The sequence below is a fragment of the Anolis sagrei genome, chromosome 2 (genome assembly GCF_037176765.1).
Source record: "Anolis sagrei isolate rAnoSag1 chromosome 2, rAnoSag1.mat, whole genome shotgun sequence".
NCBI lineage: Eukaryota > Metazoa > Chordata > Lepidosauria > Squamata > Dactyloidae > Anolis > Anolis sagrei.
In genome coordinates, this window is record NC_090022.1 from 25673429 (window position 1) to 25686188 (window position 12760).

The 12760-nt window shown below is 42.8% G+C and overlaps 1 protein-coding gene across 1 annotated transcript in view; it reads right to left on the reverse strand.

Moving 5' to 3' along the window:
* Window positions 1–12760, reverse strand: part of GABBR1 (gamma-aminobutyric acid type B receptor subunit 1) — a 301061-nt gene that overhangs the window by 111084 nt on the left and 177217 nt on the right. The window contains exon 4 of the mRNA XM_060759261.2: window positions 1522–1725. Coding sequence (XP_060615244.2) covers window positions 1522–1725 — 204 coding nt within the window. The remainder of the gene's footprint in view (window positions 1–1521; window positions 1726–12760) is intronic.

The window sequence follows — 12760 nt, forward strand, 5'->3', positions numbered from 1 at the left end:
ATCAGTCTTTTTGAGGACAATCATAAGGCGGATGTGGCCCTTGGTGAAATGAACGTGACATCCCTGAGTTTTGGGGGTTTTTTTTAATCGTGTTAGAAGTGACTGGAGAACATACTGCTAGTCACTTCTGGTGTGAGAGAATTGGCCGTCTACAGAGACGTTGCTAAGAGGATGCTTGGATGTGTTACCATCCTGCTGGGAGACTTCTCTCATGTCCGCACAAGCGAGAGCTGGCAGACGGGAGTTCACCCCATCTTGCGGATTCAAACTGGCAATCTTCAGGTCAGCAATCCAATCTTCAGGTCCAGCTGGAACAAGGATTTAACCCATTGCACCACCTCAGCTCCTATCCCTGAGCTAAGGGGCCCTTATTTGGAGTCGGGACCCACAGCATAAGAAGCAGTGCTACAAGGGACCGGGGGGGGGGGGGGGATTCTCACCACATTTTGGGCCTTCCTGGGCCATTTCAGGTCTAGTAAATGGCTTTTAAAAATAGAGCCTGTGTGGTATAGTGGCTCGAGCACTAGACAATGACTTTGGGACTCCAGAGTTTCCATCCTTGGTTTGCCTTAGGGTCACCATAAGTCAGAAACATCTTCAAGGCAAACAACAACAACACCAACAAAGGACTTAAAAATAGCATGAACTGAGTATAAGTTGGGTTGCTGTAGTTTTTCCGGGCTATATGGCCATGTTCTAGAGGCATATAGCCCGGAAAACCTACAACAACCCAGTGATTCTGGCCATGAAAGCCTTCGACAATACATTGAGTATAAGTTACTTCCTGTTAATTTCTTGTTTCCAAATAGACATCTCTTGGGCCTAAACTGACCCAAGGTATCCCCAAAATCATAGCCTTTGGTGGCGTAGTGGGTTAAACCACTGAGCTACTGAACTTGCTGACCAAAAGGTCAGCGGTTTAAACCCGGGGAGCGGGGTGTGCTTCTGTCAACCTAGCAGTTTGAAAACATACAAATGTGAGTAGATCTATAGGTACTGCTCCAGCGGAAAGCTAACGATGCTCCATGCAGTCATGCTGGCCACATGACCTTGGAGGTGTCTATGGACAACGCTTTCTCTTTGGCTTAGAAATGGAGATGAGCACTACCACCCTGAGTTGGACTCGACTCAACTTAATGTCAAGGGGAAACCTTTACCTTTATCCCCAAAATGTGGTGGAAATGCCACCCTCTGTGGCATCTGAAAGCATCTTTTTGTATAAAATCCTGCAAAACAATATATATAAAAGTTTGACTCTGTGGTACTCAGGGTGCCTCCAAACATGGTGGAAATGATCTTGACATCCCCTAAAGAGCTTTTGTGGACACTTTGGAGCAGAACATCTATCATCATCATCACCACAAATTTTTTGGGAGAAGACATTTTATACCTCTTGATGGCTCCTGGGGTTTTAAAAAAATGTGGTCTTGGGCCAAATCTTGCCCAACCCTAATTTAGGAGGTGCAATAAAATGCCCCCCCCCCCACACACACTCCTCAATTGCACACCCAAAGGACTCACAACAGCGGCTCTCCACATCACTGTCTGTCCATGTCCCATTAGGCAGGCACTTGCGCACTTTGGGCCCCACAATTTCCCGTTCGGGTCGGCAGACGTATTCAATCTCATAGTCGAAAGGCAAGAAGCGGGCTGTCTTCACTTGTTCACGGGTCAAGCCTCGGTAACGGATCCCACCATCCCACGGAGGAAAGATAAGTTTGCAGCCTAGATGGGGAAACAGAAAGGAAGAAGAGAAGAGAATGAAAACCAACAGATCAAAATCAATTTGGATGTGAAATGTGATTTAAAAGTTGGCAATACCATAACATGAAGAGAGGTGAAGCAGTTTGGGATGGGATAGGGATCTGGGAGACTTGGGGAGCATTGACATTGTAGAATTAATGCAGTTTGACACCACTTTAACTGCCATGGCTCAATGCTATGGAATCCTGGGATTTATAGCTTGGTGGGGCACCATCACTCCTTTGGCAGAAAATGCGAAAGACCTTGTAAAACTATAACTCCCAGGATTCCATAGCACTGAGCCGTGGCAGTTAAAGTGGTGTCAGTCTGCTTTTATTTAACAGTGTAACCAGGGAAAAATTTTGGCCCTCCAGATGTTTTGGACTTCAACACCCACAATTCCTAACATCTTGAGTGGCTGGGGGAAGGGGCCTGAGGCTGTTAGGAATTGTGGGAGTTGAAGTCCAAAACACCTGGAGGGCCGAAGCTTGCCCAGGCCTGGTATAGATGCACTCTTGGCCTCAAATCTCCACTCAGTCACAAAAGCATACAAGGCAATATGAAATGAATTATTCTCTTTCCTTTCCAACCTTTTGCTGCCTCACAGTTGTCTAATGAGGATGAAATAATATGTGTTTTGCGTATCTTTGAGTAAGGGCTCTAAAAGGCAGTGTTTGAGTGCGGGGGGAGTTGGACTACAATTTATGGATTTGGCGATTGTAATCCCAAAACATTAACATTTATCAAACTTGCCTTACACTGCAGCTAGCGGGAAGAAAGGTGGGAAAGAAGTGCACACTCCTTTGATATATGTTTTATTATATTTTAAAATACGAATTAATGGGAAAATGAGTACCTAGCCCTCCCAGATATGCATTATATAGTTGAAAGTAGTAATTCATTAGTCCCTGGTGCATATCTGGTTGAAATATCTCCCCGGTCAAAAGCTGTAAAATGGGCAACAGGATTTTATGAAATATAAATTGATATCATATCTTTAAAAAGAAGGGGATTGGTCACTTTATGCTTCTCTGACCCTGTAAATAAAGAAGTATTGTATTCCTCAGTGCAACCTGAAAACTGAATACAATCAAGCAGAAATATATCTATGTACTTTTTTCTCTCCCAAATGCCAATCCTAAGTACAACACTGCTCATAGAGTATATTTTACATAGGGACCCTGCATATAGATCACACTTGTCATTAGTGCAGGGTAAATTCAAACTGATTGTTGTAGGTAAGCCTGAGGCTCTTGAGGCTGAGGGGTTCACTGATGATTTAGAGATGATTGTGGGGTTGCCTGTGGGAATTCCTGGTGCTAGAAGTGATGAAGATATTAGCCATGGGGATGATGTCACCCTCTTGTGAGAAACCTAACTTGGAAAGTACAGGGCTTCAGACAGTCAGAGGAGCCATCTATCCATCTTACCCTTGGTCGGCTCCTCTTCCTTTTTCCTTCCATTTTCCCCAGCATCATTGTCTTCTTCATGTTTTATTGTCTTCTCATGATGTGGCCATCTTTGCCTCTAATATCCTTCACTCCAATGAGCAGTCAGGCTTTATTTCTTGGAGAATGGACTAGCTGGATCTTCTCATGGTCCAAGGCACTCTCAGAATTTTTCTTGAGCACCACAGTTCAAAAGCATCTATCTACCTTCACTCAGCTTTCCTTATGGTCCAGCTCTCACATCCATAGGTTACTACTGAGAATACCATTGCTTTAACTATGCAGATATTTGTTGCCAGTGTGATATCTCTACTCCTCACTATTTTATCGAGACTGGACATTGCTATCCTCCCAAGAAGGAAACGTCTTCTGATCTCCTGGCTGCAGTCTGCGTCTGCAGTAATCTTTGCACCTAGAAATACAAAGTCTGTCACTGACTCCACATTTTCTCCCTCTATTTCCCAGTTATCAATCAGTCTTGTTGCCAGAATCTTGGGTTTTTTGTTGTTTAACTGCAACCCAGCTTTTGCACTTTCTTCTTTCACCTTGATTAGAAGGCTCCTCGGCTCCTCCTTGCTTTCTGCCATCAAAGTGTTATCATCTGCATATCTAAGGTTGTTAATGTTTCTTCCAGCAATTTTAATTCCAGCCTTGGTTTTTTCAAGCCCTGCACATCGCATGTGTTTTGCATACAAGTTGAATAGGTTGGGTGAGAGTATGCAACCCTGTCGTACGCCTTTCCCAATCTTGAACCAGTCTGTTGTTCCATGGTCAGTTCTTACTGTTGCTACTTGGTTGTGATACAGATTCCTCAGGAGATAGGCAAGGTGATTTGGGATCCCCATACCACCAAGAACTTGCCACACTTTATTAAGATCCACACAGTCAAAGGCTTTAAAATAATCAATAAATGGAAATATATGTTTTTCTGAAACTCCTTGCCTAAAGGATTCTAACTGCAGGAAAAGAAGATCAACTTGAATATTAGGAAGAATGCCTTGACAGTAAGAGGTGTTCAAGGGTGGATATGCTGCCGTGGAATATGACAGGGTCTGCTTCTCAGGAGTTTCTGAAGCAGAAGCTGGAGTGATTTGATTGTGTGTGGTGGAGGCTGGACTGGATGGATCTTGTGGGCCCTTTCAATCCTATTACTCTGCCCCATTCTGATCTTTTCCCAAGAGAAAAGATACATCCACAGGGAGTGTTGATCATCCACTACCTCAGCCCTTCCAGGGAGTAGTTTCTCACTCACTCACTCACTACCAATCAGGGAGGCAGCAAAGAAGGAGAGTGGTATTCTTCTCCTCGCCACATGGGCAGATGCACCAAACAGATGGTGGCTCCCCATATGGATGTAAGCCCAGAAGATGCCACTTGGTAAACGGCCATCTGTATACACTCATAAATACAACAAATTATTCTATATAATCCATAAAGAGAGGGGGAAAGAACAGCAGAGCAGCACCATGACTACAAAAGCGCATTGGCATTACCTTTGATGGGAAAAGGAGAAAGGGAATATGTCAAGAAAGAAAAAGAAAATATGTAGTTTAGCCATCTATATATATATAAATGCTCTGTGCATAATGAGTACCTTAAAAACAAAAGAACCAATGAACGAAATCACACCAAATTTGGCAAAAAAAGTCTCACACCACAAGGAGTGACCATCACTCAAAAAATTATGATTTTGTCATTTGGGAGTTGTAGTTACTGGGATTTATAGTTCATCTACAATCAAAGAGCATTCTGAACTCCACCAATTATGGAATTGAACCAAACGTGGTACACAGGACTCCCATGACCAACAGAAAACGCTTGAAGGGTTTGGTGGGCATTGACCTTGAGTTTGGGAGTTGTAGTTCACCTACATCCAGAGAACACTGTGGACTAAAACAATGATGGATCTGGACCAAACTTGAATGTTTGCCGTATATGTGTACTGTAACCCGCCCTGAGTCCCACAGCCTCCAGATACCAGAGATGGAAAAGGATGGGAAGCCTTTGCCTCTGTTTATGAATTCTCTGTCTTTGTTAATTGTTTAACAGCATTGAACACAGATGGAGTTTGGGGAAAATAGTCCTTGACATTTGGGATTTCTAGTCACTGGGATTCACAGTTCACCTACAATCAAAGAGCATTCTGAACCCCTTGAACGACAGAATTGGGGCAAACTTCCCACACAGAACCCCCACAACCAACAGAAAATACTTAAGGCCATTCAATCCAACTCACTTCATCAGGGCAAGGAAACGTAATCAAAGCCCTCCTGACAAAGAGCCATCCAGCCATAGATATAGATAGAGAGATATAATTCACAGACACACAGATATAGTATCATAGATTTGAAAGGGACCCCAGGAAGGACAATTATATGTTGCATGTTCCAGCATGGGCAAACCAGACACTCTCCACATCAACACTGGCAAAGAAACAGCAAGAAATACTGTTTACCCACAAGCATAAAGACATTACATATGTTAGAAACCAACACTTTCTCATTACTTTATTTTCCAGATCAACAGACTGGGACACAGCAACGTGTGGCAGGGGACAGCTAGTAGTATTATATATAAACTGGCAAGTTCTGGGTTCAAGTGCCTAGTCAGGTATGACAAAACTGGAATGACTTGCCAGTGCTACACCAGCAATTTTCTCAAGGACTTGAGTAGTGGTTTACCAACTGTGCAGTGGAGGCTGGAAGGGAACAGCTCATGTGCCATGAAGAATTCAATTATCGGGAAGCCTCAATGTGAACCCACAACCCCTCTGCAAAATGGGTGACCTCATCTGTCGGTGAGTAATTCTGATGCAAAGATCTAGCATGATTGCCTGGCCTTAAAGTCAACTTGCCCCTTCTCTCTTCATCTGAGTCATTGCTTGCGTTTTTCCGCTTTGAAGGTGAAGGAGCACTCGAAACAGAAATGTTAATAGGTGTTCAGTTCGGACAGTTAGCTTCAGATTGGCAAACCTGATTCCCACATAATTTCCAGCCAGAGGCCTTTGGGAAAACTATAAGGAGGAGACGGCATTTTCAAATACGTCCTGCTTGTTCTCTCCCAAAACATGACATTCAGTAGCGTAATGTTGCTGCCAAAACTGGACCAAGATATTTTACTTTCTGATATGGAGAAGAAGATGGAATCCTAGAGTTGGGAGAGATCACAAGAGCCACCCAGTCCGACCCCATTGTGCCATGGAGGAAAACACAGTCAGAGCACTCCCAAGAGATGGCCATTCAGCTTCTGCTTAAAAACCTCCAGAGAAGACTCCTCCAAACTCCAAAGCAGCATATTCTACTGTGAACAGTTCTTACCATCAGGAAGTTCTTCCTAATGTTTGGGTGGAATATTATTTATTTATTTACCATATTTATATACCGCCTCAAGGCAGTTTACAGTCGGCACAATTTGATGTCCCCAAAAACATAAATTACCATTAAAAACAATTAACATATAATATAAAACCATATAAAACCAGTAAAAACATAATTCCTCAGCATCTCATTACTAAAAACATTTTCCAATTGCATTGTCCAGTCATTCCGTGGGCCTAAATTTGCCAGTTATACTGCATTCACAAAAGCTTGCTCGAAAAGCCAGGTTTTGACTTGTTTTCAAAATGTTAGGAGAGAGGGGGCCAATCTAATGTCCCTAGGAAGGGAGTTCCACAGCTGAGGGGCCACCGCTGAGAAGGCCCTGTCTCTCATCCCCGCCAACCGCATCTGTGAAGATAGTGGGAGCGAGATCAGGGCCTCCTCAGAAGCTCTTAGAGTCCTAGAAGGTTCATAAGGATAGATGCGTTTGAACAGGTAAGCTGGGCTGGAACCATTTAGGGCTTTATAGGCTAAAGCCAGCACTTTGAATTGTGCCCGGTAACAATTCCTGTAATTTGAATCCACTGCTCTATCTACCTCACTTGGTTATATTGTGCACAAAAGGGAGAGAATTGGAGGCTAGTGATATTGAAAAGGACCTGCACAGTTTCTTCGACCTCTACAACTCGGAGGCAGCTAGGGTGGTGGACTCGATTGCCCCTGAAGTCCCCTCTTGCTCCTCAGAACCAACTCAGCTTCTTGGTCCACCAGGGAGCTGGTGGTGATGAAGTAGGCAAGACTGAGGCTAGAGTGCTACTGGCGGAAGACTCTGAAAGTAGCCGACCGAGAATGGGCTAGAGCCTCGCTTAAGGCCTATTTCACGGCAATTAAGGCAGCCAAGAAGGTTTTCTCGACTGCCCGCATTGCATCTGCAACAAATAGACCTGCGGAGTTTTGGGTGGTCAGGGAACTCCTTCATCCTAGCGATCAAGAGGAGTCCCCTGTCCACTCGACCACTCAATATGGCAAGTTCGCCCATCACTGTGCAGATAAAGTTGCTCGGATACGCTCCGACTTGGACGGCAGTCTTATTGCAGTACCAAGGAATGTACCTGAGGCACTTGGCTGTTCAGTTTTGATGGACTTGCTTCAGCAAGTTCAGCCTGATGATGTGGACAAAATCCATGGCCCACAATTAATGACACAGCACTGTACTTTCATCCCATGCCCTTGTTCATTAGCTACAATTTGCACAATCCCATTCCTTTGTCTTGTTTACAGTTTGGCTATGTCTTACGATAGCTGTGACCACAGGTTATTGCATGTTTTTAACTGTTGTTTTTATATGCTCTATGTTTTACTTCATTGTATTCTATTGTGTGTTTGTTTTATGCTCTGTTTTAGGCACTTTCTGCCATATAAGCTCTCCCTTCGGGGAGATGGGGGCCGGGTATAAGAATAAAGTTATTATTATTATTAGTATTGTTATTATTATTAGGATTTCGTATCACATAATTACAAGTCGATCACTTCCCAAGGATTTAGGACTGTGTGGTGTATTTTCGAATGATGCGCGCAGATCCAAGTAAGGTGGCCTTTTGCAGTTGACAATTGTGATTTTGTCAATGTTTATTGTTTCCAAATGCCGGCTGAGATCTTTTGCTAAGGCACTCAGTGTGCCAATCACCACTGGGACCACCTGGACTGGTTTAAGCCAGAGCCTTTGCAGTTCGATTTTGAGGTCCTGATAACGGCTGAGTTTTTCTTGTTGTTTTTCATCAATTTGACTGTCACCTGGTATGGCGACATCAATAATTCAATTTTTTTCTTTTCCACAATCATGATGTCTGGTGTATTGCGTTCCAAAACGTTGTCAGTCTATTCCTAGCCCTTCACAACATACTCAATAAACAAAGAATATAAGGTTTTGTTCCTTTCTTGTTGTTGATGTTATTGTTGTTGTTGTTGTTGTTATATTTGTGTGTGTGTGTGTGTCTATGTGTTATGGCGGTAACTTGGTAGATGAAGGAAAAAGCCAGGTATTGGCAAAGAAGGGTGGAGCCGAGAAAGAGAAGAGAACAAAATTAAGGTAGTTCACAGAAGACATTATCATTAGGCAGGAGAGAAGGGGAACTGTACTTAATCACTAACACCACCAGTGTGTCCAAACTAATAAGCACAATGCATTTAAGGAGGGAAAAGTTAATCTAAAAGACACCAAAACACAAGGTTACTGAAATCATTTAGAAATGTTTAAGCTGTTATTGCTACCGAATTATCCAGGACTCTGCTTTATTGACTGCACATGGGATCCCCGGAGACATTTGCTGCCTCTCCCAATATCAGGGCTGGCTTAAGGCTTTCTCCATCTGAGATGGAGCAGCAAATGGTTCCTCATGCAAAGCATCCAGTCAAGTTAGCATTTGCCTCTGCCTCCCTCTATCAAGTTATTTTTGCAAAGGAAGCAGAAAATCCCACAAGCATCCCTTCCCATTATTGGCAAAAGCACAATCCCCTAACAATCATTAAAAATTAAATTGCTAACAGTTTTCTTCCCTTTCATGGCAGCCAAAATGTGCTATCTGGGATAGTTACTCTAACTATTCCTAGCCCTTCACAACACACTCAATAAACAAAGAATATGAGGTTTTATTCCTGTCTTGTTGCTAGGAAGGAGAGGAAAGGAGTGAATCAACTCCCTCAACAAGAGCAATTCAGCAATCATACAAAGAAGAAGGTTTTCAAAATCTACCTCCTGAAGTTTTAAGTTTAGTTTGAAATTAGGTAGCTGTACTTAAATGATGGCCATGTTATAGGACTGTTGACTTCTCCATGGATAAGAAGTTTAGAGCCAGTGCAATTTCCTCATGTCACGCAACACTTGTCCGTAACATAGGTACAAGACAACTAGAAGCCATTTCTGTTGAGCTTATCTGTCCCTGTAAGGAAGAAACTCTCCTTCAGAGGGATGGAAAAGCTCAAGAGAAATGAATTTTGAATGTTTGGGGGAATTGTCTTGGGGAAAAATTCTCCTCTCGAAAGATAGAAAAGCACAACAGCTTCGAGATGGTTGGGACAAGGGCTACAGGAAAAGATTTTTTGGCAAGTGGTAGTTACAGCACTGCTGTCAAGCCAGCTTCAACCTATGCTGATCTTATGATGCAAGATCCTCCATGATACCCTTAGGCCTTGTCACATGAGGAAGGTAAATTGCAATTGCATCTGGATAATAATGCCTTTTGTTGGGTCTTATCGCATGATATTGTCACTCTATTGTTCCATGGGAAACCATTTAAAAATGTTTTTGCTAAACTATATAAACATGTAATGTTCGTTTGTGGGATTAACGTAACTCATAAACCATTGGATGAATTGACACCAAATTTGGACACAAGACACCTATCAGGCCAACGAGTGACTATCACTCATTAAAATACTGAAAAACACTGCGGAAGAGACTTAAAAAGCCAAAAAAATAAAATAAAAATACATTACATTACAACGTATGGGCATAACCACATAAAACACATATACACAAATATATATACACACACAGTGTGCTGTCGCACGCTGGGCCTGTGCATCAGACTGTAGACAGGACATAAATTCTGTGTGCCCAACGGGACGCCGGGGCTGCCTCAGATTAAAGGCCCTTGGATTTCCTTAAAACAGAGTCTTTAGATTGCTTAAAGGTTCAACAAAGTTCTTTATTAATGAAAACAAACAGGCACTTTAAGGCTTTCTTAACAGGCTATTGGCGCTCTCTCAATCTTGTCCACAGGGAACAGGCACTATCTTCATAACTGTAACGAATGGGGAAATCCTTAACTTCGAATCTGGGAAGTCTGTCTTTGCCTCTGATGGTGTGGAGCCTCTACACCCAGTACCAACTGCTTCTGGCTTCCGCGAGTGACCCTTACCAAGCAGAGCTTTGTAGACTTCCAGGGGAAAAAGAATTCAGGTTTCCGTGGTGGCTGACTGAAGTCCTTCAGCAAAGGAGCTGTAGGGCTGTATAACCCCGGTCAAGCTGTTGGCTGTATATCTCCCCAGCCAAGCCGTAGAAGATGAAGCTTTCTACAGGAGCTCTTGGTATTATGTCCTGCATGAAAGACTTCTCTGTGTGGACTGACCCAAAATGGCTCCTATTCCCTCCAAAAACCCAAAAGGGGGCAGGACCAGGGAACCTAACTATAGACAGGTGGCTTGCCCTATGACTGCAGCCAAAAAAAGGCACCTATCTGCAGAGTCCCTGAAACTTAGGACTACAACAACCATTAAATGCAAAGCAAACAAAATTGAAGCTCCTGGTACTGCTGTACCTGCACACACAGAGAACACATATACACAGATTGGGCCACAGCAACAAATGACAGAGGACAGCTAGTACAAAATATTTATCAACCTCTTTCTTGCTTTGGCCACACTATATTTTACAGCAGAGCTTTCCAACCATTTCATGTTGGTGACACACTTTTTGGATATGCATCATTTCATGGCACAGTAATTCTGTTTTACCAGCAAACCCTTTATAAGAAATAAAGACGCATGCACAAATAATGAAATGTATGGGGACACAACCTATCCCTTGAAAAGTTTTCATTTATATATTTTAAAGTGTATGATTTGGAAGGCAATAATATACATTTCCAAGATTTTTGTCATTTCTTGTTACGTTTGCATGACACAGCTATACGTGTTATGATAGACATTTTGGAAAACTCTGATTTATCATGTGAAAGTTGCATTGTGCTGCTATGCTGATTTTGTGTGATCAAGTGTTGGTCAGTGGCATCCAGCCACCTTCTGGAGCAGAGGTTCCAATTTTTTTTACCAGTGAGCACTCTCCAACATTAGTACAAAAAAAGGGTTATGAATCTGTTTTTGGTCAACTTTAGATTCAGTTTGGTTATTTGGGGTGCTAATTCAGAAAATTGCATTGGACAGACCACATCAGCTCTAATTTCTGATAACAGAACATATGCCATCCAGTAGTCGCCATCTGCTTGCTCACAGAAAACCATATTTAATCTTGAGCTGATGTGGTATAAGTAATCTTTCGGGGGTAGTCAGTCTCTCCCCTGCTGACCATCCCCGTTGCTTCAGCACTATGAGAGGGTGTCACGAGACCAGTTACTCTCATTGCCATGTGATTTCGAGGCAACAGTGTAGTAATGGTGAGGCTGTGGACCATATTTTCAGGAGTCTACCATATACCATGCAGCTGTGGACAAGTCTACATAGGGACCACCAAAGGCAGCATTGCCCAAACACGAATCAAGGAACATGAAAGGCACTGCAGACTACTTCAAACAGAGAAGTCAGCCATAGCAGAGCACCTGATGAACCAACCTGGACACAGCATATTATTTGAGAACACAGAAATGCTGGACCACTCTCACAACCACCATGTCAGACTACACAGAGAAGCCATTGAAATCTACAAGCATATGGACAATTTCAACAGAAAGGAGAAACCATGAAAATGAACAAAATCTGGCTACCAGTATAAAAAAAACTCTAAAATTACAACAGCAAAACAACAGAGAGGAAATAATCAGGCACATCTAATCACCTCTCAACAAAAGATTGACCCAGGCACTGCCAGGCCATCAAATGCTAATCAAGGTGGTCAGTTGAAACATTCACGCCTAGCTCCAGCAAACAAGAGTTCTTTGTCCCACCCTGGTCATTCCACAGATAAATAAATAAATAAATAAATAAACTTTATTTATATCCCGCTACCATCTCCTATGCGGCTTACATGAGGCCGAGCCCACAACACATCAGTCACAAAGCAATAACAACAAATAATACAAAGCAATAAAATAAAACTCATAACACAAAAGCAATAAACATTAACAATAACACAGCGACAGTTAAAACCTATGGCTGGACCAGATGCAATAATTAAAATTTAAAGATAATGACGAGCATGAATAGATAAATACGAACTAGGATAGAGTTTTCAGAGAGGGATGGGGCAGTTGCAACAGACCTCACTACGTTCTTGTGGGTTTTTTCGGGCTATAGAGCCATGTTCTAGAGGCATTTCTCCTGACGTTTCGCCTACATCTATGGCAAGCATCCTCAGAGGTTGTGAGGTCCTCACAACCTCTGAGGCCTCACAACCTCTGAGGATGCTTGCCATAGATGCAGGCGAAACGTCAGGAGAAATGCCTCTAGAACATGGCTCTATAGCCCGAAAAAACCCACAAGAACCTAGTGATTCCAGCCATGAAAGCCTTCGACAAG